The 24,417-nt window shown below is 38.9% G+C and overlaps 1 protein-coding gene across 1 annotated transcript in view; it reads right to left on the bottom strand.

Annotated features, from left to right (window-relative positions):
* The window catches only part of DCDC2 (doublecortin domain containing 2), a 191,667-nt gene that overhangs the window by 11,045 nt on the left and 156,205 nt on the right, over positions 1–24,417 (bottom strand). Inside the window, exon 8 of the mRNA XM_023209659.2 lies at positions 19,482–19,582. Coding sequence (XP_023065427.1) covers positions 19,482–19,582 — 101 coding nt within the window. The remainder of the gene's footprint in view (positions 1–19,481; positions 19,583–24,417) is intronic.

Genomic DNA, 24,417 nt, shown 5'->3' with positions numbered 1-24,417 from the left:
CTGTAATGAATAAATGAAAAGCAATGTGCTTTTTGGTGTAATCTCCTTTGAAGCAGACATTAAATTATTAAAGATGTTTCCAGTGTATACATCAATCAAATCATCCCCAGAAGGAACACTGGGTTTTTACACCCATCCGTACACACACACACACACACACACACACACACACGTACACACACAGATAAAATCTATACTATGGTGAGAGTCTGCAAAGAAGGAAAAGGGCACTCCCTCTACATAACTATTCTTTAGGATAAAAAAGAAATACAAGAGGCAAAGAAGGAATAAGTTGCATCCTTCCTCCATCCCCTTTACCCCTCTCTCACTGTGCTGTAGCAAAACTACTGCAGAGGAATCTGGTACCCCTCACACAAACTCAGAGCTATCACCAGCCCTGGGAACTTTTATTCCATTAAGACTGTTGGGTCTGATTCACATGGACTAATCATCCTCACTCTCAGTTATGTTTATTCTTTGCTTCCAAGTTCCTTGGCATCCATTTTTCACAACAAATTGACCATCCAATAGCTTTTTGTTGTTTCCAAACTGCTATCTATTAATACTTGCAAAAGGAATATGAATGTACAAACAAAAGATATTAAACAAGGATAATTTCCATAAATTAGCATGTGCACTTAAGCCACAAATGACTCTATCTTCCATTGGAATGACACGTTGGCAGTAGCCAGTTACGGATGTAATAAATAACGCCAAACATTTTTGGTAGCATATTGTGCTTCTTAGAGCACTTTCACGTTTCACATGCAGTTTCTCATTTTCCCAACCTGTTGGCAGATGTGATTATTATTTCCACTGTATAGAATGGGAAATTGAACCACAGACGTAAAGCAAGTTGCCAAGGGTTACATGGACAGTAGATGAAACTATCTTTCATCAGCATCATAAACACACATACCTGCGTGCACATGCATGCGCACAGACACAACTTCTTATTGAAGAACAGTGGTCCTCAGTAGCTGAAAAACTGGTAACCATGGTAACAAGACACCTGGCTAAGGCCAACCTCTACACTATAACCAATGGATAATGAGGCAGAGGGGCTGCTGGGCTGACCTGGGAGCCATGTCTCTGCTTTTCTCCCCACTCTGCTCATCACTGATCATGTTTCTTACAGACTCAAACTTGAAAAGCTGACTCTGCTCCCTGAATATTATCCTTTCCATCTGTTAAGCAGCATCAAATCAGAGACAAACACCATCTTCTCACTTTTTGGGGCTGAATTGTGCCCTCCCTCCCAATTCTTATGTTGAAGTCTTAACCCCAGTACCTCATAAAGTAACTGCATTTGGAGGCGATTTAAGTTAAAATTAGGTCATGAGGGTGGACCCCAAGCCAAGAAGACAGGCCTGAGAACAAACCAACCCTGCCAACACCTTGATCTCAGACTTTGGGTCTCCAGAGCTGTGAGAAAATAAATGTCTGCTGTTTAAGCCCTCTAGTCTGCAGTGTTTTGTTATGGCAGCCCTAGTAAACTACTATACTAATACTTTCCCTCCCCAGCCCCACACATGCTCATATTCATATTCTTTCACCTCCCTTCCCAACACCCTCACTCTTCCATCCCTCCCCTATTTCCTTTAAAAAATAGGGAAGTTGGGTTCCTCAACAATGGAAAGAGGGCTGGCTAGATGTGGCAGGGAAAGAAGGCTAAACCCAGACCTTACCAGATAGAAGTTTGGAGTGGGGACAGTCTGCTGTGGAGGAAACTGAAAAGAGCCCTGGGCCACTGGCTGTGCCATCCTATTACTCATGCTGTTCCTTACACCTTCATCCAGGATGCCCTTCCTTCCCCATGGGTAGAGCCACCTTCTCCAGAAAGCCTTCCTGCTCCCTCAGGTGGCCGTCACTCCTCACCTGTGCCCTCCTAATACTTGCTAAGATACCTCTATTACATTCTAACCATGGTGTGCAGTTATTCTCTATGTGCAATATAAAAATAGTGAACATAAATTGCTATTAAGTAGATACCCCCAAAATATTTGGAATGATTATAGAATAATGGGGAAATATCATCCCTGGCACTATGGAGGTCTTCTGGAAGTTTCTTGAAGTAAGGGCTTTTTGTTATTCATCTTTGTTCCTATCACCACTGACTCTGGATATTCATCTTGAATAAGACACAAATATGCCTCCCACAGATAAAAGTCAGCCTCATATGTGCCTTCAGGAAGGCACTGATGACAAGGTTCACATTTATCCAGAGCTCGCCAAGTACCTGGTACTATGGCCTAAGCACGTCATATGCATTATCATATTTACTCTAACCTCACAACAATTATTTAAGAAAAACACGATTATGATCCTAATTTGCAGATAAAGAAACTGAAGTGTAGAGAATTAGGTAAACTTGTCCAAAATTCCCCAAGTAGTGACAGAAGGATTTGAATTATTTAACCATTGGATTGTAATAACTATTTTCCTAAGATAAAGTACAGAGCAAAGAAATATTTATGTTAAATTCAATGTATGTTCAAGAGGTACTTCCAGCCTAGTGGCTCCTAGACCAGTGCCTCACTGTCACCTGGAGATCTTGTCAAATGCAAAGTGTGAGTCACAAGTTCAGAGCCTCTGCATCTCTCTCAGCTCTGGTGATGCTGACAATGCTAGTCCCCAGATGACACTGCGCCTAGTAGGGCTGTAAATCACATATAACACAATATGCTCATCAATATACCACTTAAAAAATCATTTTGGGTTAACAGCCCCGAAATCATGCCTCATTAAATGAAGGTGGCATTTTTACCTTAAAAATTACCAGTTTACTGAAAGTTGGAAGACAATGGAAGGACGGACTGTTGACAGAATGATTTCTAGCCATAAAGATAGTTCTACAAGATTTATTCTAATTACATCACCATGCCACTGTTTATTAAGAGTCAATGTTATAAAAAGAAACCCATCATCACAAAAGTAATAAATCAGAAAGTTTTTTTTATATTTTATATTTTTATATTTAGTGCTCAAAGTCTTCATCCCCCTTACATTTATGTCAATTTTCAGTCAATTTTGTGATTAAAATTTTTAAGAGAACCTGTTTTCAGATAGAAATTGTTTCTCTAAGGGGTACATACATCTTGAAATTTCAGGACTAGGTCATGCCTATGAGTAATTGTGTAATGCTATACTCTTTATAAAGCACAATTCTTCTATTTCGCTGGAGTCAAAGGGTGTTCATTATACTCTATCTTAAATCCTCATTAAATTGATGTACATAATGGTATAAACAATGATCGCAGAAGTCATTTAAACCTAGCTGATTCCAGCCTCACAGCCTCTCTGGCACGCATCCAGAATGCAACTAGATTAATGGGCATGTTACACATATTAAAAATATATGTACAATTACAGACAATATGTACCCTTATGTTTTTATAAGAAAGTCAGGACTTCTACCTTTAAAAAAACACATTATTTATTATAAGAAATTGCTCTTAATATTTCTTATTAGAAAAGCTGTACAACATGACACCAGTGTTGGCATTTTGAGTGCATTTTGCCTGAGTTTGCCTCCATGTGTATCTTGCTATTTATTTTGCTACTGACATTCTGAGAAAATGGTTGATTTGTATGGGAAGACAGAAAAGGTCTGGTCGTTATTATCGCTGGCTACATCCTAGCGGGGACAGCTCGGGGGAAATCGTTAAGTATTCAGGTTTTCTAGAGAATATGCAGGCCGTTACTAAGGTTAACTCAGGATTCCTGAGTGGTAAGGGGAAAGAAGATGGAATATGAAAATTATATGGAAATAAGCCGCAAAATATTGAAAGCATCAATTACTTGGAAGGTATTTCCACAGGCAGATGGGGCTGCCTGGATGACTTACACTTTCAACTCATATCACACCTCTGACAGTAACAGCAGGAACAAAAATTAGAAACGGGGAGAGGCATCTAAAGAGAGACCACAGCTGATGTCCAGCCCACTTTAGCAGTAAATGTGATATTTCTTATATTTACATCAGAATTCCTGAGGAATATTATTTTAATGTTTAAGGCCTACGCTATCATAAATAACAGCACAAGTTAGAATTTTTTAGTCAAGATATCCTATCTCACCACCCAACCCTCCTCCTCATTCCCACCCATTAGTTCTTTCTCCCTGAAATTACCTAGACCTAGAAATTAGAAATCAATAAAAATGAAAAAGACTACCTTAGATGTTCATTTTTTCCATGTAACATTTACAACATTTCAAATTTGGCAAAGTGTGTGGATTTGTTATAGGTTTGGGGGTAGAAGATATTTCTGTGGATTTTATGGCAGAATTCAGACATAGATGTTGAAAATACAGAAGTTATCGTACTTGTTTTTATTATTTCTGTTCCCATGGAAACTAAAATCATCTCCTATCCAAGTTGAATGAGGTGTTTTGAAATAATCAGTTTCAATTTTTTATGATAACAAAGTGCCGCTTCTTGCTTTCAGCTCTCAGAGGCTTACTTTCACAGAAAAAAAAACAAAAAAGGTTTAGATGTGATTTGAAACCACAAAGACCTACAAAAGGGATGGTTATATTCAGACACATGACCCTGTAAGTACAGAAGAGTGAAGCTGTGGTCAGTCACCTGGAAGCTGTCTCACCTGGGTCCCTTTAAGCCCCACCAGTTCCTGTGACACCTATACGAGAATATATGATAAACTGAAACCATACTTAGATGGCATGAAAATATTTAATCATCATTATAAAAATATTCCCCATTAAATTTTCTCAAGTTAGAAGTAAATGTTGATTTTCTTTCATTTATATCAGAAATCCCTGAGGTCTACATTTTAATGTTTAACACCATTTCTATCATTTAAATATCCATCTACAAACATGATACCACAAAAAGCCTTATTGGCGATGCATAAATAAAGAACTCTGATCATTCTCATTCTAACCCTTCCAGCTGTGCGCAACGCTTGTTAACGCCGAATATGAATATGATTCAGTAAGAGTATATGACTTGAAAGTAAAGAATGATAAATATACCATTTACACATAATCCCTTTTAGTTCAGAGACAGCAGTGAAGGTTGAGTGGCCCTCAGAATATGTTGCCATTTATGGGTTAATTAGAAGCCCCTAATCTTCTCACTTCTCTTCTTTAAGATGTACAGGGAGAGGACCAAACTGGAAGACAGGACCCCTGTGCTAATTCTACTACCAACGGATCATGAACCTGAGGGAAAATGGCTTTCTCCACTGTGGGGCTTTGTTTCTTCAATGGCAACATATGAAGCTTAGGTCAGTTCCCTTCTGGTTCTAAATATTTTATAATTCTGTTCAGTAAATGCATTTCATTGAAGTCGATTTGGGGGAGCTGTCACAGAAAACAGCCTCTTTTATCTTTCTGTATATTTTATCATATATGGAAAAGCAAGACAAAAAGTTCTTCATCTTGCTTGCCTTTCACAAGAGGAGCTGCAGGTAGCTGCTGATTCTCCGTTAGTTGCAGGTAGAGCCAATGATGAGACCAAGTCAGAACATGGAGAATAAAACTAGGGCAACAGGCATTTTTGGTTTTTAAACCTATTTCTGGTTACAGCCCCTAAGCTGCAGATTCTTTAAAATGGCATTATATTATGTGTGTGTAGACCAATAGTCACAAGCTCAAATGATCCCAGGGGCAGGTCAAAAAACATAAATTTATAATTGAAGACAGATGATAGACATAGGGGTGCTGCAGCCTGTGGAAGTCTGAAGAACACATGGCCTACTAAAGAGATGTAGATGTTCTCAGCCCTGTAACAGCCAAAGAATATTCCCTCATAGAAAATCTGCTCACAGGCTACCCTATTGTGGATTCTAGGAAAACAGCTCTAATGGATCATTATGAAAGTGGTTTCTGGTTAAACACAGCAGATTGAACAAATGTGAGGTTTTTCGTTTTGTTTTGTTTTTGTTTTTTTGAGACGGAGTCTGACTCTGTCGCCCAGGCTGGAGTGCAGTGGCGTGATCTCGGCTCACTGCAAGCTCCGCCTCCCGGGTTCACATCATTCTCCTGCCTCAGCCTCCTGAGTAGCTGGGACTACAGGTGCCCGCCATCATGCCTGGCTTTTTTTTTTTTTTTTTTTTTTTTCTTTTGTATTTTTAGTACAGATGGGGTTTCACCATGTTAGCCAGGATGGTCTCGATCTCCTGAGCTTATGATCCACAAATGTGAGTTTCTTCTTAGCTCCCTTCTGATGCCCCTCCAAAGCATCAGTCAAGTCAAGTTTAAAAGGATGAACCCATAAGGACACAGAAGAGTGGAAAGGGAATATCAACCACAAAATTTGGGAAACAGTAAAGCAAATGGATGTGAGGCAAATGGATGGATGACAGCAGACCTGAGGAAGCAAAAATTTGAGACTGCAGAAAGGGAAGCCAAGAAGCAAGCCTTTGCATGCTTAAAAACCTAAAGGCGGCTCGGGGATGGAGGCACCATCTGCCTCTGAAATAGGGGGCATAGATAACTGTGGCTACAAATTGGCTCAGAGTCTTTAAAAGAAGCAAATAGATCCCCTGAGATCACCTCCCTTGAGAAATATGGGAGGTTTAGTATCTGGAGATGTTGAACTAAGCTTAGGGAAACTGGACTTAAGTACAGCTGAGAACAAGGGCACTACACTGAAACTGAGAATAAATCTCTTGATCCATGCCTCCTTCTCACAGTCAGATACCAAAATGTTGACAGCTAGGTTCTTATCAACAAGGCAAAAGATTGAAAGATTCTTCTCAAAGGATATAGACCCCAAAAGAGCAATACTTACAGACACTAAAAATTGCAGGAGGTCTGCCAATGAAATGGCCAAAAGCAATCAACCTACAGAACAACTTCCCTGTGTACACAGTGTGTTCTTAATACCTCACTCTCAAATCTAACCAGACAGCCAAGAAAAGACTCTGATATGGATACAGTAGATCAAAACATAGAAAGAGACAAAGAAACTAAAGAAGAAACTCAGAAGGAAAAAAAAACATAGTGCAGGAAAGGAAAGTGTAAAATAATAGAACATCAATCCTTGGAGAGAAAAGGGAAGATATCACATTTATAAAACAAGAATAGGATGTTAAAAAAGGAATATTCAGAGAATGTGAAAGAGCTCTTAGATGTTAAAAATAAAATGACTAGGAAATAATCAAAGGAAGATAAAAATTGAGGCTTTTTGTTTAAGTGAGAAAGTTAAAAAAAAATCCACAGAGATGAAAAATATGAGAGACAGTTAGATAATCACTGTAGGAGGTCCTATATTCAAATACCTGGACTTCTAGAAAGAGCAGGGAAATGAAGAGAAGAAAATTATCAAAGAAACAATTTTTTTTTCCAAAACTGAAAGCACATATTTTAAGAATTAAAAAGCCCATTGAGTACCGAGTCCAATAAGCAAAAAGGCCTATACCAAGACACATTATTGGAAATTTCCAGAACACCGGGAACAAAGACAATAGTCTAAAAGCCTTCAGAGAAAGGAAAAAGGGTTATATTCAAAGAAACAGAATGCCATCAAACTTCTCAACTATCATTCTGAATGCAAAGGAAAATTGAGGAATCGCCTCACAATTCTGAGAGAAATTATATCAAACCTAGAATTGTTTACCTCGCCATACTTAGAAAAGTTTGATTAGAGAAAAAAATGATATTTTCAGACATGCAAAGCCTCAGAAAAATGTGTCTCCCATGAATCTTTTCTCTGGAGGCAACTAGAGATGAGTTCCACAAAAAATGAAGGTGCAACCAAGATAGAGGAAGACAGAATCCAAAAAAACATAAGAGAACCATCCACCAAGGAAGCAAAGGAAATTCTCAAAATAATGGTGAAGAAAAATACCAGGGTAACTCTGAAAAGCAGATCTAGAGAACAGCTTACCAGCTTGAGGCAGCTGACCAGAGGGATTGAGAAAAAAATAAAATGAAGATTTCAGTATCACTGAATGTATATGAATGTATCAAGAGGACAGTAAGTTCTTGCAGAGTTTGGAGATGGCTTAGTAACAGGTACATAGAAAACAAAGCAAGTGAAAAAACAGGCAATTATTAACCTGGGCAAGAGGGGAAAAGGGCTACCTAAGAAAGGAAATGTAACTACAGTACACTAAATGGTTCAACTAAGAATAATACTTACATAGCAGAAATAATGTACAGATATTAACCAAAAGTATTACAAAATTATAGTAGAAATAAAAAAGAAAGGGAAAGGCATCTATATGTGTTTGTATGTATGTGGCCCTATTTTTGATAGGGAGGAAGAGTTTGGGAAAAAATCTAAATAGTCATCTTCCATAGTAATTACACAAAAAGTTACAAAATCAAGATAAATACAAAGCAAGATAAATCCAGAAAGTTAATAAATCAAAACAAATAAAATCAAGATTTATTTTATCAAATTTGAGATACCACCAAATTAAAGGGATCGCCATTCTTTTATGTCATCTAAAAACAAAAGAATTTTTTAAATTAAAAAGTTTATTAAATTAATTTTTAAAATCATTTTAAATTAAACTATGAGATACCATCACTTACAAGAACCAAGTACCTCAGAGGTATTAAAATGGGGGAGGGGATTAGGAATATAGCAGTATTCCACAAGAAATAGCTGAACTAGTTCAAATCAGTTAACTGTATGAAACAGGAATTGTGGTGAGGAGGGGTGTGGCAAATTGTTGCTATTTTTGTTATAATCTCTGTTGAACTGTTTAACTTTTAAAAACGTGTATAATTCTGATTAAAAATAAATGTTAAATAAATAAGAAAGTATATATCACACCTTCCAATTAAAAAAAATTATTTTACTGTTTTAATGGTCATGATGCTGGGTTAAATGCTATTTAATGAAACTGCTTAGCATAAAAACGTTTTTCAATTCTCGTTATTTTATTAGTCAAAACCAACTACAAACGGGAAAAGCAATAAAACAAACCAAAATCACTCCAAAGTTACTATCTCCATCTTCCACTTGGTTCTGTCAAATTAAACGAACTCCAAAAATACAATTGTGTATTTGGTTATTTCATAGTTATTGGTCTGTGTTTGTGAGATGGTGAATTCTCTTGCCTGATCCTTAATTACTAGGGGCCGTTTACTTAACTAAAATGGAGCAGACTCATTTCTTACTTCCTTAGCTTGGAAAAGCACCATCTTATAAATGGAACGTATTGACACAAGGGTCCTCAGTGCCAGAGCAATCACAGGCATCTGTTAGTCAGGCACTTGTTCCACTGCTGATGGCCAATCCCAGATTGATTTGGAACATGCATACACAAAACAGGTTAGTTTTGAAAGAGTATCTTAGGCTTATTAGACCTAAACTCACCTCTAAGAGAAGACATTTGTTCTGGCATCCCTAAATGCAAGCAAGAATGTGAACATTCTTCTGTTTTTCCATGGGTTTGGAAGTACTACCAGGTCCATCATCATTATTTTGTCTCTAACTAATGAAGAGTCTGGACCTTGGGGCAGAGCTCAGACTCTTTCTTAGCTGGGTTTAGTCCACATTGCTTAACATAAACATGCAAATACACCTGTATGTGCACACACAAACACGCATGCTAGATGGTACCAGGAGAGGCTATCAAGACTATGAAAGGTCTGAAGTTGTACCCTGCTAGCAAGAGACAAGTTAGCCTGCTACCGTTTCATGGGCACTGGCAGGAAACATGAAACTACTGAGTCAGTGACAAAGGACTTTATTGCTCACGCAACAGCAGTAGCAAAAAGAGCATTTGCACCCAAGGTCCAATTCCCACAATGAGAAGGTGGCTAGGTATGCACACATTAGTTTGCATTTTAGGAGAAGAACCTTAAGCTTACGGAATCCAAACTTTTTTTCCCAATATTGTCATTATAGTAAAATATACATTACATAAAATTTACCACTTTAACCACTCTTAAGTGTACAAGTAAATGGGATTAAGTCTTTTACAATAGGCAGTAAACTTGCCTGACCTGTGCACCATAGGGAGACATTGTCTTTATTATACAGGACAATAAGGAAATCTGGCCTTTGCCCCAGAGCAGAGTTTCCCAATCTCAGCTCTATTGACATTCCGGGCTGCAGAATTTTTTGTTGTGAAGACTGTCATGTGCATAAGATAATTAGGAGCAGCCCTGGCCACCACCCTCTAGATGCCCATAGCACTCCCCCAGTTAATACACTAAAAGTGGTCCCAGAAATTGCCATATATCCCTTTGGAGGCAAAATCACCACCAGTTGAGAATGGTTGTTCCAGAAGAAATCACCCTCTCTGTCTTCCCAGGCCATTGACTATACAAACATCCCTGAAGAGATGGTCCAGAACAAAGGCCAGCAGTGCCTCTGCTCACAAGATGGGCAGAATCATAACAGACCCATGAAGAATGGTCTCCCAATGAAAGCCTTGACACTGACTTCTAAACTTAATCTGCTTCTCAGGAGTGGATAAGTAACTTGTCCAATTTGCACATGATACTTACATATAGACATACACACACACACAGGCACATACAACTTCCTTCTTCATGGCCCTTGGACTAAAATTACAACACAGATCATTTAGATGACAGGAAAACAGTCCAAAGACATGAACTAGCTAATGGCCTTAGAGAGTGTGTATTTAAGTATCTTTTCTAGCTATAACAAGTAGTATACAATGGCTATATTTCCTGTCTTAATTAGGATTTTTATTTTTCCTTTCTGGGTTAATAATTGGCTTTTTTAATGTAATACTCTCTCCTCAGATCACTCCTCTGCCCTTAAGTTGGATAGACTGCATTTAAGTCCCATTTCCTCTAATTAACGTGGTACAGCCTTGAGCAAGTAATTTCACCTCATGAGCTCACTTCCTTTGTGTATTTATAGATAGGTAGATAGGTAAGCAGGTAGATAGAATGAGACTGATAAGACGTATCCAGTTTCTTTTTTGAGACACAGTCTCACAGAGTCACCCAGGCTAGAGTGAGGTGGCACGATCTCTGCTCACTGCAACCTCTGCCTCCCAGATTCAAGCGGTTCTCATGTCTCAGCCTCCTGATTACCTGGAATTACAGGTGCCCGTCACCATGCCTGGCTAATTTTTTGTATTTTCAATAGAGACCAGGTTTCGCTGTGTTGGCCAGGCTGGTCTCAAACTCCTGACGTTAGGTGATCCAGCCCACCTCAGCCTTCCAGAATGCTGGGATTACAGGCATGAGTTACCACACCCAGCTCCAGTGAGACCTATCTTACAGGGTTGTTTTCACAATTAAAAGAGAGAAATAAAAATCCCTAGTCCAGTGCCTGGCACTCAGTAGGTACTTAATCAAAGGTAGCTATTGTTTAATCCAGATCACCATTGTGGGCTGTTACAGAGTTGGTCTTACTGTAGTGAAACTAATGGACTTTCAACTAATTTCTCCACACTTTTAGTTTTCCATGACATTTATAATACAGCTGCTTAGGATGTAAACGTCAGCAGACCATAGAGAATGGCTGTAACCTGACTTCATAAGCACCTTGGATCGAACAAATAAACTAGACAATCCCAATGTTACGACAGAGAGTCCAAGAAGAAAGTAATTCTAATCTTTGGTTACCTGGCTTTAGTTTCTTCAAGCACACACCAATTTGTTGATACTGCCCAGCTTTTGCCAATCTGTTTCTCAGTAGCTCCTGCATACTTGCATTTTGATAAGCTAGCAATCACAAGTTAAATAAGAAATCAAGCCCTGCAGACATGCATCCCAGGCTGTTTGAGTGTTATCAGAGATCAATTTTCCCTCCCAACTCCCCTTCCTGAGGATCCTCAAACGTCAAAGTAAAGAAATATCTCTCACAGATTTGCAAGTTGTTAAATAAGTGATTAACAGAGAGATTTCTCTTTTGCTAATAAGACTGTGATTTTCTGTTAATATTTGACATTTTGACTTTGGAATACAAATTAGTCTTGGTTTCTGCAGCTATCAGGCGTTGTATATACATGATGGTCACTCTTCTTTGTCTTAAAATATAATATTTAATTATGGCTTCAGAGAAGACTTAAAGTTTCATTTTCTCTCAGGAAAAAATACCTATAACTGGAGTTTATGAAAAATTATTAGTTATAGCTAATCCTGGATAATAAATTGGATTTTTGAAATCTGCGTGATTTTTACCACGTTAGGCTTTTCATCAGGAAGGCAACACTTGCAGAAAATGCCTGTGGAATCATCAAGCAGCAATATCACTGCTGCGCTGTTAAGACAAATACAATTGAGAAGATCACCTATGGAATTTGTTGGATAGTGAAGTCTGCTTTTAGAAAAAAAAAACATCATACAGTAGTCAGAGGACAAGTGGCAGTTCCTAGTGACGTCTCCCCATTCCTGAATCTGGGATTATCATTTCCCCCTCCTCACCTAAACTCCAATCCTCCACTTAGAATTGTAAGAAAGCTTGATGAATTACATTAAAAAGCATAGCTGACTTTTATTTCTTCCATCATTTAGCAAAAATTAACCCTACTTAGTCCCTTCTATAAGCACATGTATGTATATACTCACACACACACACACACACACACACCTCCTAAGTACAGTGTTCTACTGGCTTAAGAAAGAAAATCAATACACACATAGCATATATTTGACTTACATGTATACAGGCAATTCTTTTATGAAAAACAAATTCCAACCAAAACAATTTCAAGGACCCTAAAGGCAAGAATATAACGGCATTTTTAAAAAAATGCTTTTCTGAAGATGGCCAAATAGGAACAGCTCCGGTCTGCAGCTCCCAGTGAGATCAACACAGAAGGCCAGTGATTTCTGCATTCCCAACTGAGGTATCCGGCTGATCTCACTGGGACTAGTTAGACAGTGGGGGCAGCCGACAGAAGGCGAGCCGAAGAAGGGTGGGGCACTGCCTCACCCAAGAATCACAGGGGTTGGGGAACTCCCTCCCCTAGACAAGGGAAGCCGTGAGGGACTGTACCATGAGGAACAGTGCATTCCAGCCCAGATGCTATGCTTTTCCCACAGTCTTTACAACCCGCGGACCAGGAGATTCCCTTGGGTGCCTACACCACCAAGGCTCTGGGTTTCAAGCACAAAACTGGGCAGCCATTTGGGCAGACACTGAGCTAGCTGCAGTTTTTTTTTTTTTTTTCATACCCCAGTGGTGCCTGGAACGCTAGTGAGAATGAACCATTCACTTTCCTGGAAAGGGGGCTGAAGCCAGGGAGCCAAGTGGTCTAGCTCAGTGGATCCCACCCCAATGGAGCCCAGCAAGCTAAGATCTACTGGCTTGAAATTCTCGCTGCCAGCACAGCAGTCTGAAGTCGACCTGGGACACTCAAGCTTGGTCGGGGGAAGGACATCCACCATTACTAAGGCTTGAGTAGGTGGTTTTCCCCTTACAGTGTAAACAAAACCACGGGGAAGTTCGAACTGGGTGGAGCCCACTGCAGTTTCTCAAAGCCATTGTAGCCAGACTGCCTCTCTAGATTCCTACTCTCTGGGCAGGGCATCACCGAAAGAGAGGCAGCAGCCCCAGTCAGGGACTTATAGATAAAACTCCCATCTCCCTGGGACAGAGCACCTGGGGGAAGGGGCAGCTGTGGGCACAACTTCAGCAGACTTAAACGTTCCTGCCTGCTGGCTCTGAAGAGAGCAGTGGATCTCCCCGAACAGTGCTCAAGCTCTGTGAAGGGACAGACTGCCTCCTGAAATGGATCCCTGATCCCTGGCCCTCCTGACTGGGAGACAACTCACAGCAGGGGTGGACAGACACCTCATACAGGAGAGCTCTGGCTGGCATCTGGTGGGTGCCTCTCTGGGACAAACCTTCCCAGAGGAAGGAACAGGCAGCAATCTTTGCTGTTCTGCAGCCTCTGTTGGTGACACCCAGGTAAACAGAGTCTGGGGTGGACCTCCAGCAAACTCTAGCAGACCTGCAGCAGGGGGGCCTGACTGATTGAAGGAAAACTAACAAACAGAAAGGAATAACATCAACATCAACAAAAAGGACATCCACACAAAAAAACCCATTGGAAGGTGAGCAACATCAAAGACCAAAGGTAGATAAATCCACAAAGATGAGGACAAACCAGCAAAAAAAGGCTGAAAATTCCCAAAATCAGAATGCCTCTTCTCCAAAGGATCACAACTCCTCACCAGCAAGGGAACAAAACTGGACGGAGAATGAGTTTGATGAAATGACAGAAATAGGGTTCAGAAGGTGGGTAATAACAAACTTCTCCGAGTTAAAGGAGCATGATCTAACCCAATGAAAGGAAGCTGAGAACCTTGAAAAACGGTTAGAGGAATTGCTAACTAGAATAACCAGTTTAGAGAAGAACATTAAATGACTTGACAGAGCTGGAAAACACAGCAAAAGAACTTCATGAAACATACACAAGTATCAATAGCTGAACTGATCAAGTGGGAGAAAGGATATCAGCGATTGAAGATCAATTTACTGAAATAAGGCATGAAGACAAGATTAGAAAAAAATAATGAAAAGGAACAAACAAAATCTCCAGAAAATATGGGACTATGTGAAAAGACCAAACCTACAATTGATTAGGGTCCCTAAAAGTGACGGGGAGAATGAAACCAAGTTAGAAAACACTCTTCAGGATATCATCCAGGAGAACTTCCCGAACCTAGCAAGACAGGCCAACATTCAAATTCAGGAAATACAGAGAACACCACAAAGATACTCCTCGAGAAGAGCAACCCCAAAACACATAATCATCAGATTCACCAAAGTTAAAATGAAGGAAAAAATGTTAAGGGAAGCCAGAGAGAGAGGTCAGGTGACCCACAATGGAAAGCCCATCAGACTAGCAGTGGATCTCTCTGCAGAAACCCTCCAAGTCAGAAGAGAGTGGGGGCAATATTCAACATTCTTAAAGAAAAGAATTTTCAAACCAGATTTTCATATCCAGCCAAACTAAGCTTCATAAATGAAGGAGAAATAAAATCCTTTACAGACAAGTAAATGCTAAGAGATTTTGTCACCACCAGGCCTGCCTTACAAGAGCTCCTGAAGGAAGCATCTGTACCAGCCACTGAAAAACATACCAAATTGTAAAGACCATCGACACTAAGAAGAAACTGCATCAACTACTGGGCAAAATAACCAGCTAGCATCATAATGACAGGATCAAATTCACACATAACAATATTAACCTTAAATGTAAACAGGCTAAATGCCCCAATTAAAAGACACAAATTGCCAATTGGATAAAAAGTCAAGACCCATCAGTGTGCTGTATTCAGGAGCCTCATCTCATGTGCAAAGACACACATAGGCTCAAAATAAAGGGATGGAAGAATATTTACCAAGCAAACGGAAAGAACAAAAAAAAGGCAGGGGTTGCAATCCTACTCTCTGATACAATAGACTTTAACAAAGAACAAAAAAGACAAAGAAGGTCTTTACATAATGGTAAAGGGATCAATGCAACAAGGAGAGCTAACTATCCTAAATATATATGCACCCAATACAGGAGCACCAAGATTCATACAGCAAGTTCTTAAGAGACCTACAAAAAGACTTAGGCTCCCACACAATAATAGTGGGAGACTTTAACACCCCACTGCCAATATTAGACAGATCAACGAAAGAGAAAATTAACAAGGATATTCAGCATTTGAACTCAGCTCCAGACCAAGCCAACCTAATAGACATGAACAGAACTCTCCACCCCAAATCAACAGAATATACATTCTTCTCAGCACTACATCACACTTATTCTAAACTTGACCACATAATTGGAAGTAAAACACTCCTCAGCAAACGCAAAAGAATGGAAATCATAATAAACAGTCTCTCACACCACAGTACAATCAAATTAGAACTCGAAATTAAGAAACTCACTAAAAACCACACAACTACACGGAAACTGAACAACCTGCTCCTGAATGACTACTGGGTAAATAATGAAATTAAGGCAGAAATAAATAAGCTCTTTGAAACCAATGAGAACAAAGATACAATGTACCAGAATCTCTGTCACACAGCTAAGGCAGTGTTTAGAGGGAAATTTATAGCACTAAATGCCCACAGGAGAAAGCGGGAAAGATCTAAAGTCAACATCCTAACATCACAATTAAAGAGCAAACAAATTCAAAAGCTAGCAAAAGACAAGAAATAACTAAGATCAGAGCAGAACTGAAGGAGATAGAGACACGAAAAACCCTTCAAAAAATAAATGCATCCAGGAGCTGGTTTTTTGAAAAGATTAACAAAATAAACCACTAGCCAGACTAATAAATAAGAAAAGAGAGAAGAATCAAATAGATTCAACAAAAATTGATAAAGGGGAGACCACCACTGATCTAACAGAAATACAAACTACCATCAGAGAATACTATAAACATGTCTACTATGCAAATAAACTAGAAAATCTAGAAGAAATGGATACATTCCTGGACACATACACCCTCTCAAGACTAAACCAGGAAGAAGTCAAATCCCTGAATAGACCGATAACAAATTCTGAAATTGAGGCAGTAATAGCCTACCAACCAAAAAAAACCCAGAACCAGACAGATTCACAGCCGAATTCGAACAGAAGTACAAACAAATGGAACTGGTACCATTCCTTCTGAAACTATTCTAAACAATAGAAAAAAAGGGACTCCTCCCTAGTTCATTTCATGAGGCCAGCATCATCCTGATACAAAACCTGGCAGAGACACAACAGAAAAAGAAAATTTCAGGCCAATATACCTGATCAACATTGATGCCTAAATCCTCAATAAAATACTGGCAAACCGAATCCAGCAGCACATCAAAAAGCTTATCAGCCACGATCAAATCGGCTTCATCCCTGGGATGCAAGCCTAGTTCAACATATGCAAATCAATAAACGTAATGCAACACATAAACAGAACCAATGACAAAAAACACATGATTATCTCAATAGATGCAGAACCAATGACAAAAAACACATGATTATCTCAATAGATGCAGAAAAGGCCTTTGATAAAATTCAACACCCCTTCATGCTAAAAACTCTCAATAAATGAGGTATTGATGGAACATATCTCAAAATAATAAGAGCTATTTATGACAAACCCACAACCAATATCATATTGAATGGCAAAAGCTGGAAGCATTCCTTTTGAAAATCTGGACAAGTCAAGGATGCCCTCTCTCATCACTCCAATTTAACATAGTATTAGAAGTTCTGGCCAGGACAACCACGCAAGAGAAAGAAAGGGTATTCAAATAGAAATAGAAGAGAGGAAGCCAAATTGTCCCTCTTTGTGGATGACATGATTGTATATTTAGAAAACCCCATTGTCTCAGCCCAAAATCTCCTTAAGCTGATAAGTAACCTCAGCAAAGTCTCAGGATACAAAATCAATGTGCAAAAATCACATGCATTCCTATACACCAGTAATAGACAAACAGAGAGCCAAATCATGAGTGAACTCCCATTCACAATTGCTACAATGAGAATAAAATACCTAAGGATACAACTTACAAGGGATGTGAAGGACCTCTTCAAGGGGAAGGACAAACCACTACTCAAGCAAATAAGAGAGGACACAAGCAAATGGAAAAAACATTCCATGCTTATGGATAGGAAGAATCAATATCGTGAAAATGGCCATACTGCCTAAGGTAATTTATAGAATCAATGCCATCCCCATCAAGCTACCATTGACTTTCTTCACAAAATTGGAAAAAACTACTTTAAAGTTCATATGGGACCAAAAAAGAGCCCATATAGCCAAGATAATTCTAAGCAAAAAGAATAAAGCTGGAGGCATCATGCTACCTGACTCCAAACTATACTACAAGGCTACAGTAACCAAAACAGCATGGTACTGGTACCAAAACAGATATATAGACCAATTGACCAGAACAGAGTCCTCAGAAATAATGCCACACATCTACAGCCATCTGAACTTCGACAAACCTGACAAAAACAAGCAATGGGAAAAGGATTCCCTATGTAATAAATGGTGTTGGGAAAACTGGCTAGCCATATGCAGAATACTGGAACTGGACCCCTTTCTTACACCTTATGCAAAAATTAACGCAAGATGGATTAAAGACTTAAACATAAGACCTAAAACCATAAAAACCCTAGAAGAAAACCTAGGCAATACCATTCAGGACATAGGCATGGGGAAAGACTTCATATGAATAAAACACCAAAAGCAATGGCAACAAAAGCCAAAATTGACAAATGGGATCGAATTAAGCTAAAGAGCTTCTGCACAGAAAAAGAAACTATCAGCAGAGTGAACAGGAAACCTACAGATTGGGAGAAGATTTTTGCAATCCATCCATCTGACAGGGCTAATAATCCAGAATCTACAAGGAACTTTTTAAAAATTGCAAGAAAAAAACAATCCCATCAAAAAGTGGGCAAAGGATATGAACAGATACTTCTCAAAAGATGACATTTATGTGGCCAACAAACATGAAAAAAAGCTCATCATCACTGGTCATTAGAGAAATGTAAATCAAAACTGCAATGAGATACCATCTCACGCCATTTAGAATGGCAATCATTAAAAAGTCAGGAAACAACAGATGCTGGAGAGGATGTGGAAAAATAGGAATGCTTTTACACTGTTGGTAGGAGTGTAAATTAGCTCAGCCATTGTGGAAGACTGTGGCAATCCCTCAAGGATCTAGAACCAGAAATACCATTTGACCCAGCAATCTCATTACTGGATATATACCCAAAGGATAATAAATCAATCTACTATAAAGACACATGCACACACATGTGTACTGCAGCACAATTCACAATAGCAAAGACTTGGAACCAACCCAAATGCCCATCAATGGTAGACTGGATAAAGAAAATGTGGAATATATACACCATGGAATACTATGTAGTCATAAAAAAGGATGAGTTCATGTCTTTTGTAGGGACATGAATGAAGCTGGAAACCATCATTTTCAGCAAACTAACACAGGAACAGAAAACCAAACACTGCACATTCTCACTCATAAGTGGGAGTTGAACAATGAAAACACATGGATACAGGGAGGGGAACATCACACACTGGGACCTGTCAGGGAGTGGGGGGACAGGGGAGGGACAGCATTAGGAGAAATATCTAACATAGATGACGTGTTGATGAGTGCAGCAAACCACCATGGCATATGTATACCTATGTAACAAACCTGCACATTCTGCACATGTATCCCAGAACTTAAAGTATATATTTTTTTTAAAAAAATGCCTTTCTAAGTGGGTAAGGACTTTTTTTTCCAGATGAAAATCCCAAACCAATACTCTTTTGTATCAAACTTTATCACTCTTTATCTCATACCTAATCCCATCCCATCTTGCTCCTCAATGCTATTAAGGATATACCATTTTCTGTATTTAAAAAGACTTGGTCTAAATGAGGAGAAAGAATGGGAGGGGTTTTTTTATGTTTTTAAGATTGATCAACCACATAGTACCTTAGAGGGTCTAATTCATACAGGTATAGAAACAGTATGTAGGAGATAACACAAAACTTGAAAAAAAAAAACAGTATAATTGGCTTATACATATTTTTTAAGACACAGAGATTACCTGATCGACTGGAATCTCAACCTGAGTATCTTCATCTTCTTGGATTTCTGCTGCCCCCCATGTTTCAGACCTCTCTGCTCCAGCTTTGAAAATGCCTTCATCTATTCAGACAAACACACAGTGAAAAATCAAAATCCAATTGTGACATCGTGTGGTTGAATGATGAAATTACAAATACTTATTTTTAATAGATACTTGGGTTCCCTTTTCAGTTGATAGTATTTTTGTGCCCCCCCCACCCACCACCACCATGCCACCCCCAGTTGTTCCACATTTTCATTGAGAAAACATTCAGTGGTCAAAACAGGGCTGACCCAACAGGGTAAAGCTCTGTCGAAGCTCCTGTTCACCCTTTGGCTACTGATTTACTAACATAGCCCTTTGTATAGGCATTGAGATGAGAAGAAATTCACAACTATCATCGCAGTTCTCCCCTCCTATCCACAAAACAGTGAAAATGCTTGGTGCTTTAAAATACTACTTTTAGAAATTTATCTTTCCCAAGAGAAAGCTATGCACTCAATATAATGTATTGGAATAATTCTTTCTATTCCGAGTATTGTAAAAAATGTTTTTACTGCAGCCGAGTCTTAGAGTTGACTTTCCAGATCTCACCAAAAAATCAATATCATTTATTTTGCAGATCTCCACAAGATTTTCACAACCTGTGACTTTAAATCCTTAACTATAAAATGTAAACTCAATCTCTGACTTTAGGTTAAGTTCCTTCAACTTGCTTTCTTCTGGAAAGCAATAATAGCTGTTTTCCGTATTTGAAGTAGTTTTAATGTCTCCCCTCAGCCTTCTCTTCTTCAGGCCAAGTAATCAAAGAATCACAGAACCATTTGTCATTCTGTCTATCTACTTGCCTCAAGACAGGTTTAGTGCTTTGGCCATTCTCACAGATGTTTTCTCTGTCCAATTTTGAAGGCTCTCCAGGGATGGAGATTTTACCTCCTTCCCTGGTAATCTATTACAATATTTGATTACCCCTACAGTCTAGAAAATATATTTTTATCTTTTGTCTTAAAATCCCCTCTATTACTCTAATGGAAACCTGTTTCCCAGAGCATAATTATTTAACCTATTTTATATAATAATCTTTCGTATTGCTAAAGCTATGAAGTCACTCTTAATTAAATGTAAAATATATTTTTATACTTATTGAGGACCAATTATATGCAAGGCATGATGTGAACCCAGGAGACAGCCTAAAATATGAATGAGATGTGGACTGTTCTCTCGAGTTGCTTCCAGTCCAATGAGGAGACAGAGATAAACATACCTCCAATAAGGTGAATGATGAGGAAGGGTGATAAGCAGAGTATTATGGAAGCTGGAAATATACAGCCCAGTGAGGAAGGAATGAAGGAGAGGAAGGAATAAAGGAAAGGAAGGAAGGAAGGAAGGAAAGAGGAAAGGAGGAAAAGAGTGAAGAAAAATAGGTATGTTTGACATTCATTTCTACCTTCTGAAATTACCTTGAAAAACAACCATCATAGTCAGATGCTAAACTCAGTAGACTACAGTTATGACCTATGCACATGACTTTTTGGATGACATTTTGTGTCCAAATGTTGCACTTGCTTACCAAGAGACTACAAAGAGAGGCCTATAGATGCCAAAGGAATATAGTCTTAATACTCACATTCAATGAAATGTTTAACTGTATCCAAGCAGAGCTATGAATGGTTTGCAGATGTGTTTTAGAATAAGCATTTTACCAGAAAAGAAGAATACAATTGATAATAACAAATAAAAGAAAATTGAAAGGGCACTGGAATGGAAAATGACAACCATAAGGATATAAACAGCAAAGAGACAAATCAGCAAAGCTCAGCACTGTGCACAGTGACACAAAGAGAGAACACAAACACTTTTTTAAAATGGTTGCCTCAGGTGTGAGGGGGAGGATGTGTTTATCAGTGAACCAAAATGTTTAAGCCATTGCCATTTACAGCACAGAGCAAGAAATGAAGATCAGAAAGGAATTCATAAGAATAAACAGTGATCAAAAAAAGGCAAAGAGCTAGAAAGGCCTTTGTGATAGGCCTACTAGAATTTTCATTTTTACCATAAATGTTATATAAAATTAAAGGCAGAATATTAATTTTTAGAGAAAAAAATATTTTAAATAGTATTTTTTATTATAAATTGTTTATATGCATTTTAGAAAACTTGGAAGATGAAAAAATTAATATGTTTAATCTCATGACCCAGAGACAGCCATCACTAATATTTTGACAATTCTTTCCTTCCCTCCCTCACTCCATCTCTCTCTCTCTGTCTCTCTCTCTCTGTCTCTCTCTCTCTCACACACACACACTCATAAAACTGGGATCTTATTGTACATATAATTTTAAAAATCACTTCTTACTTTAAAACCATATCATGAGCATTTCTCATGCCACTAAATGTTACTTGAAAACATAATAAATAGCTGCATGCTGCGGTACCATGCTTTAATTAATGGACAATCATGAATAATGCAAAATAGGAATTTTTAATGAAAAGATACTATTCATCTGATTGATGGGTAAATATGCACTAAGATCTACTGCATAATAGTCACTCTGGAAAATATGAAAGGGCTGTTGTTGAGGGTTTAGTATCTCATGGAGAGAGACCATCACAGAGATATGAGCTGTTCACTCTTCCATATTCATACCCTGTAGCTCCTTTCCTATCTTAGGAGTTTGTTTTCCAAGAATAAGCATGGTACACTGCACACAATAAGTCCTCAGTTAATATTTATTAAATGTAAGACAAAAGACAAGTCCTGATTTAATGTCTTTCTCACACGTTGATTCCCCTCGGGCTCTATGCGCCCCCTACAACCCATGTGTCCTCACCCACCCTGCTCAGTATTAAATTCTCCTCCAAAATTATCTCCTGGGCATACTGGCATCCTGATTTTGACACAATTAATTCAAAAGAATCCTCAGCCTCTTCTTTGAATGCTTCTTCTACTTCATTTTAAAGGAAATCTAACCAACCCTGTATGTCACCATCTGAGTAACTTCAGCACCATGTGATGAGCCATTCTGCACCCTTGAATACCCCAACTCTTCAACTCCATCGACATTCCCTCAATTTCACCTTGATTTACATCATTTTCATCAAATGGAGTGATTTCATTCACAGCTCATGTGCAGTTGGGACCAAAGAACTTGTAGGTCACAGACCCGCGATGCTTTTTCATGTCTCACCCTATGCCCTCCACGTCTACTTTGCCACTTCTACCCTGTCCCTGGGTGGCGGCCCATGGGAGCCTTATGGCTCAAATCTTACTCAACTGTCAGTGTCTTCATGAAAATCTCCTCTGATCTTATCGTGTAACCCCACAACCAAACAGAACCAACAGCACTACTTTTTTTTTTTTTTTTTTTTTTTGAAACGGAGTCTGGCTTTGTCGACCAGACTGGAGTGGAGCGGCGCGATCTCAGCTCACCACAAGCTCTGCCTCCCAGGTTCACGCCATTCTCCTGCCTCAGCCTCCTGAGTAGCTGGGATTACAGGCATGCGCCACCACACCTGCCTAACTTTGTATTTTTAGTAGAGACAAGGGTTTCTCTGTGTTGGTTAGGCTGGTCTCGAACTCCGACCTCAGGTGATACACCCGTCTAACCTCCCAAAGTGCTGGGATTACAGCCATGAGCCACCACACCCAACCTCTCTGCACTACTTTTTTCTCCCACATACTGCATTTATTCATGATCACATTTACTTTAATCAATTTCTTTTACCAATTCTTCCCCCTTCCCTGCTATACCACAAGCTCCTTTAGGCATAGACCACAATTGTCCTGTGCCTAGCACAATGTCAGCCTCGTAACAGGTTTTGACATGTTCTTTAAACTGAACTAACAATACAAAGCATTATATAAACACCAAATGTTTGGCATTGTCTGCAAGTATTATTTGTAATAGAATCTGTATGCATATACACTTCATTCAGGGCCAAGATCCGTGGGCCAATGTGAATACTCAAAAGTAAATTAGGCCTTAAATCAGAAAATTAAAATCATTTGACACCAAAGAATTGCCAACAAGGCCAAACTGCAATGGAAAAGAATCCAAATATATAATAAAAATATGTTTCCCCTCTGTCAATGCTATCGTAAAAAGCAACTGAAGACACATTTCATGGACGAAGTCAAAGATAAAACATTGAAAATTTAAAACACCTGCTTGCAAGGATAGATTCCATGAGAAATTTGCAAAAGCATTACCTTTGTTATCAAGGGCAACATTATTTGAACACTTTAAAACCTTACCATATTCCCTTTATTACTACTAATTTAAACTTGCACCATAAATTTGTGGATTTAGACCATGACAGCGTTATTAAGTGCCATGGTTGTCTAGTTATTGCTACGGCAACATCAGCCATTCTAACCACGACTCATGAAGGGTGAGTGGCACCTACGGCTGAGCTGTTTTGTCCCCAGTGAGACACAGAAGCAGTTTTAGTGTCACTTAGGATTTTCATAAAAACAGGAATTTAGTGTTACTTCATACTAATGTCAACAGGTTAAGTGATCCTTTTTGCCACACACTGTCCACCTGTGAACTTTTTGGTGTGCCAGTAATAGTTCTGCACACATTCAAGAGTTCTTCTGAGTCCCCTTTTACTGAGCATTAGTATAATTTTCAACTGCTCATGAAATGTCTTGAGTTTTAGCAATTTTGCTTCCTCTAAACCTAATTGTACAGAGCAAGTATAATAACAGAATGCCTCCGTATCATATAAAAGTAAGTTTAGGTAGAAAAACTGGGCTCCTGGGGAAAGTAATAATGGGATGGCACATCATCTTGGAATGCAGAGCACCTGGTGCTGTCTGGAGTGGTGGTCTTGTCCTCACCCCCACACTTTCCCCAGCTCTTTCTAATCCATCTTCTATAACAGCACCCCAAAGAGATTATTCTTGTCAAAA

Source organism: Piliocolobus tephrosceles, chromosome 5, assembly GCF_002776525.5.
Source record: "Piliocolobus tephrosceles isolate RC106 chromosome 5, ASM277652v3, whole genome shotgun sequence".
Classification (NCBI taxonomy): Eukaryota; Metazoa; Chordata; class Mammalia; order Primates; family Cercopithecidae; genus Piliocolobus; species Piliocolobus tephrosceles.
The sequence above is the reverse complement of the archived record's forward strand: the minus strand, read 5'-3'. Positions and strand labels throughout refer to the sequence as shown.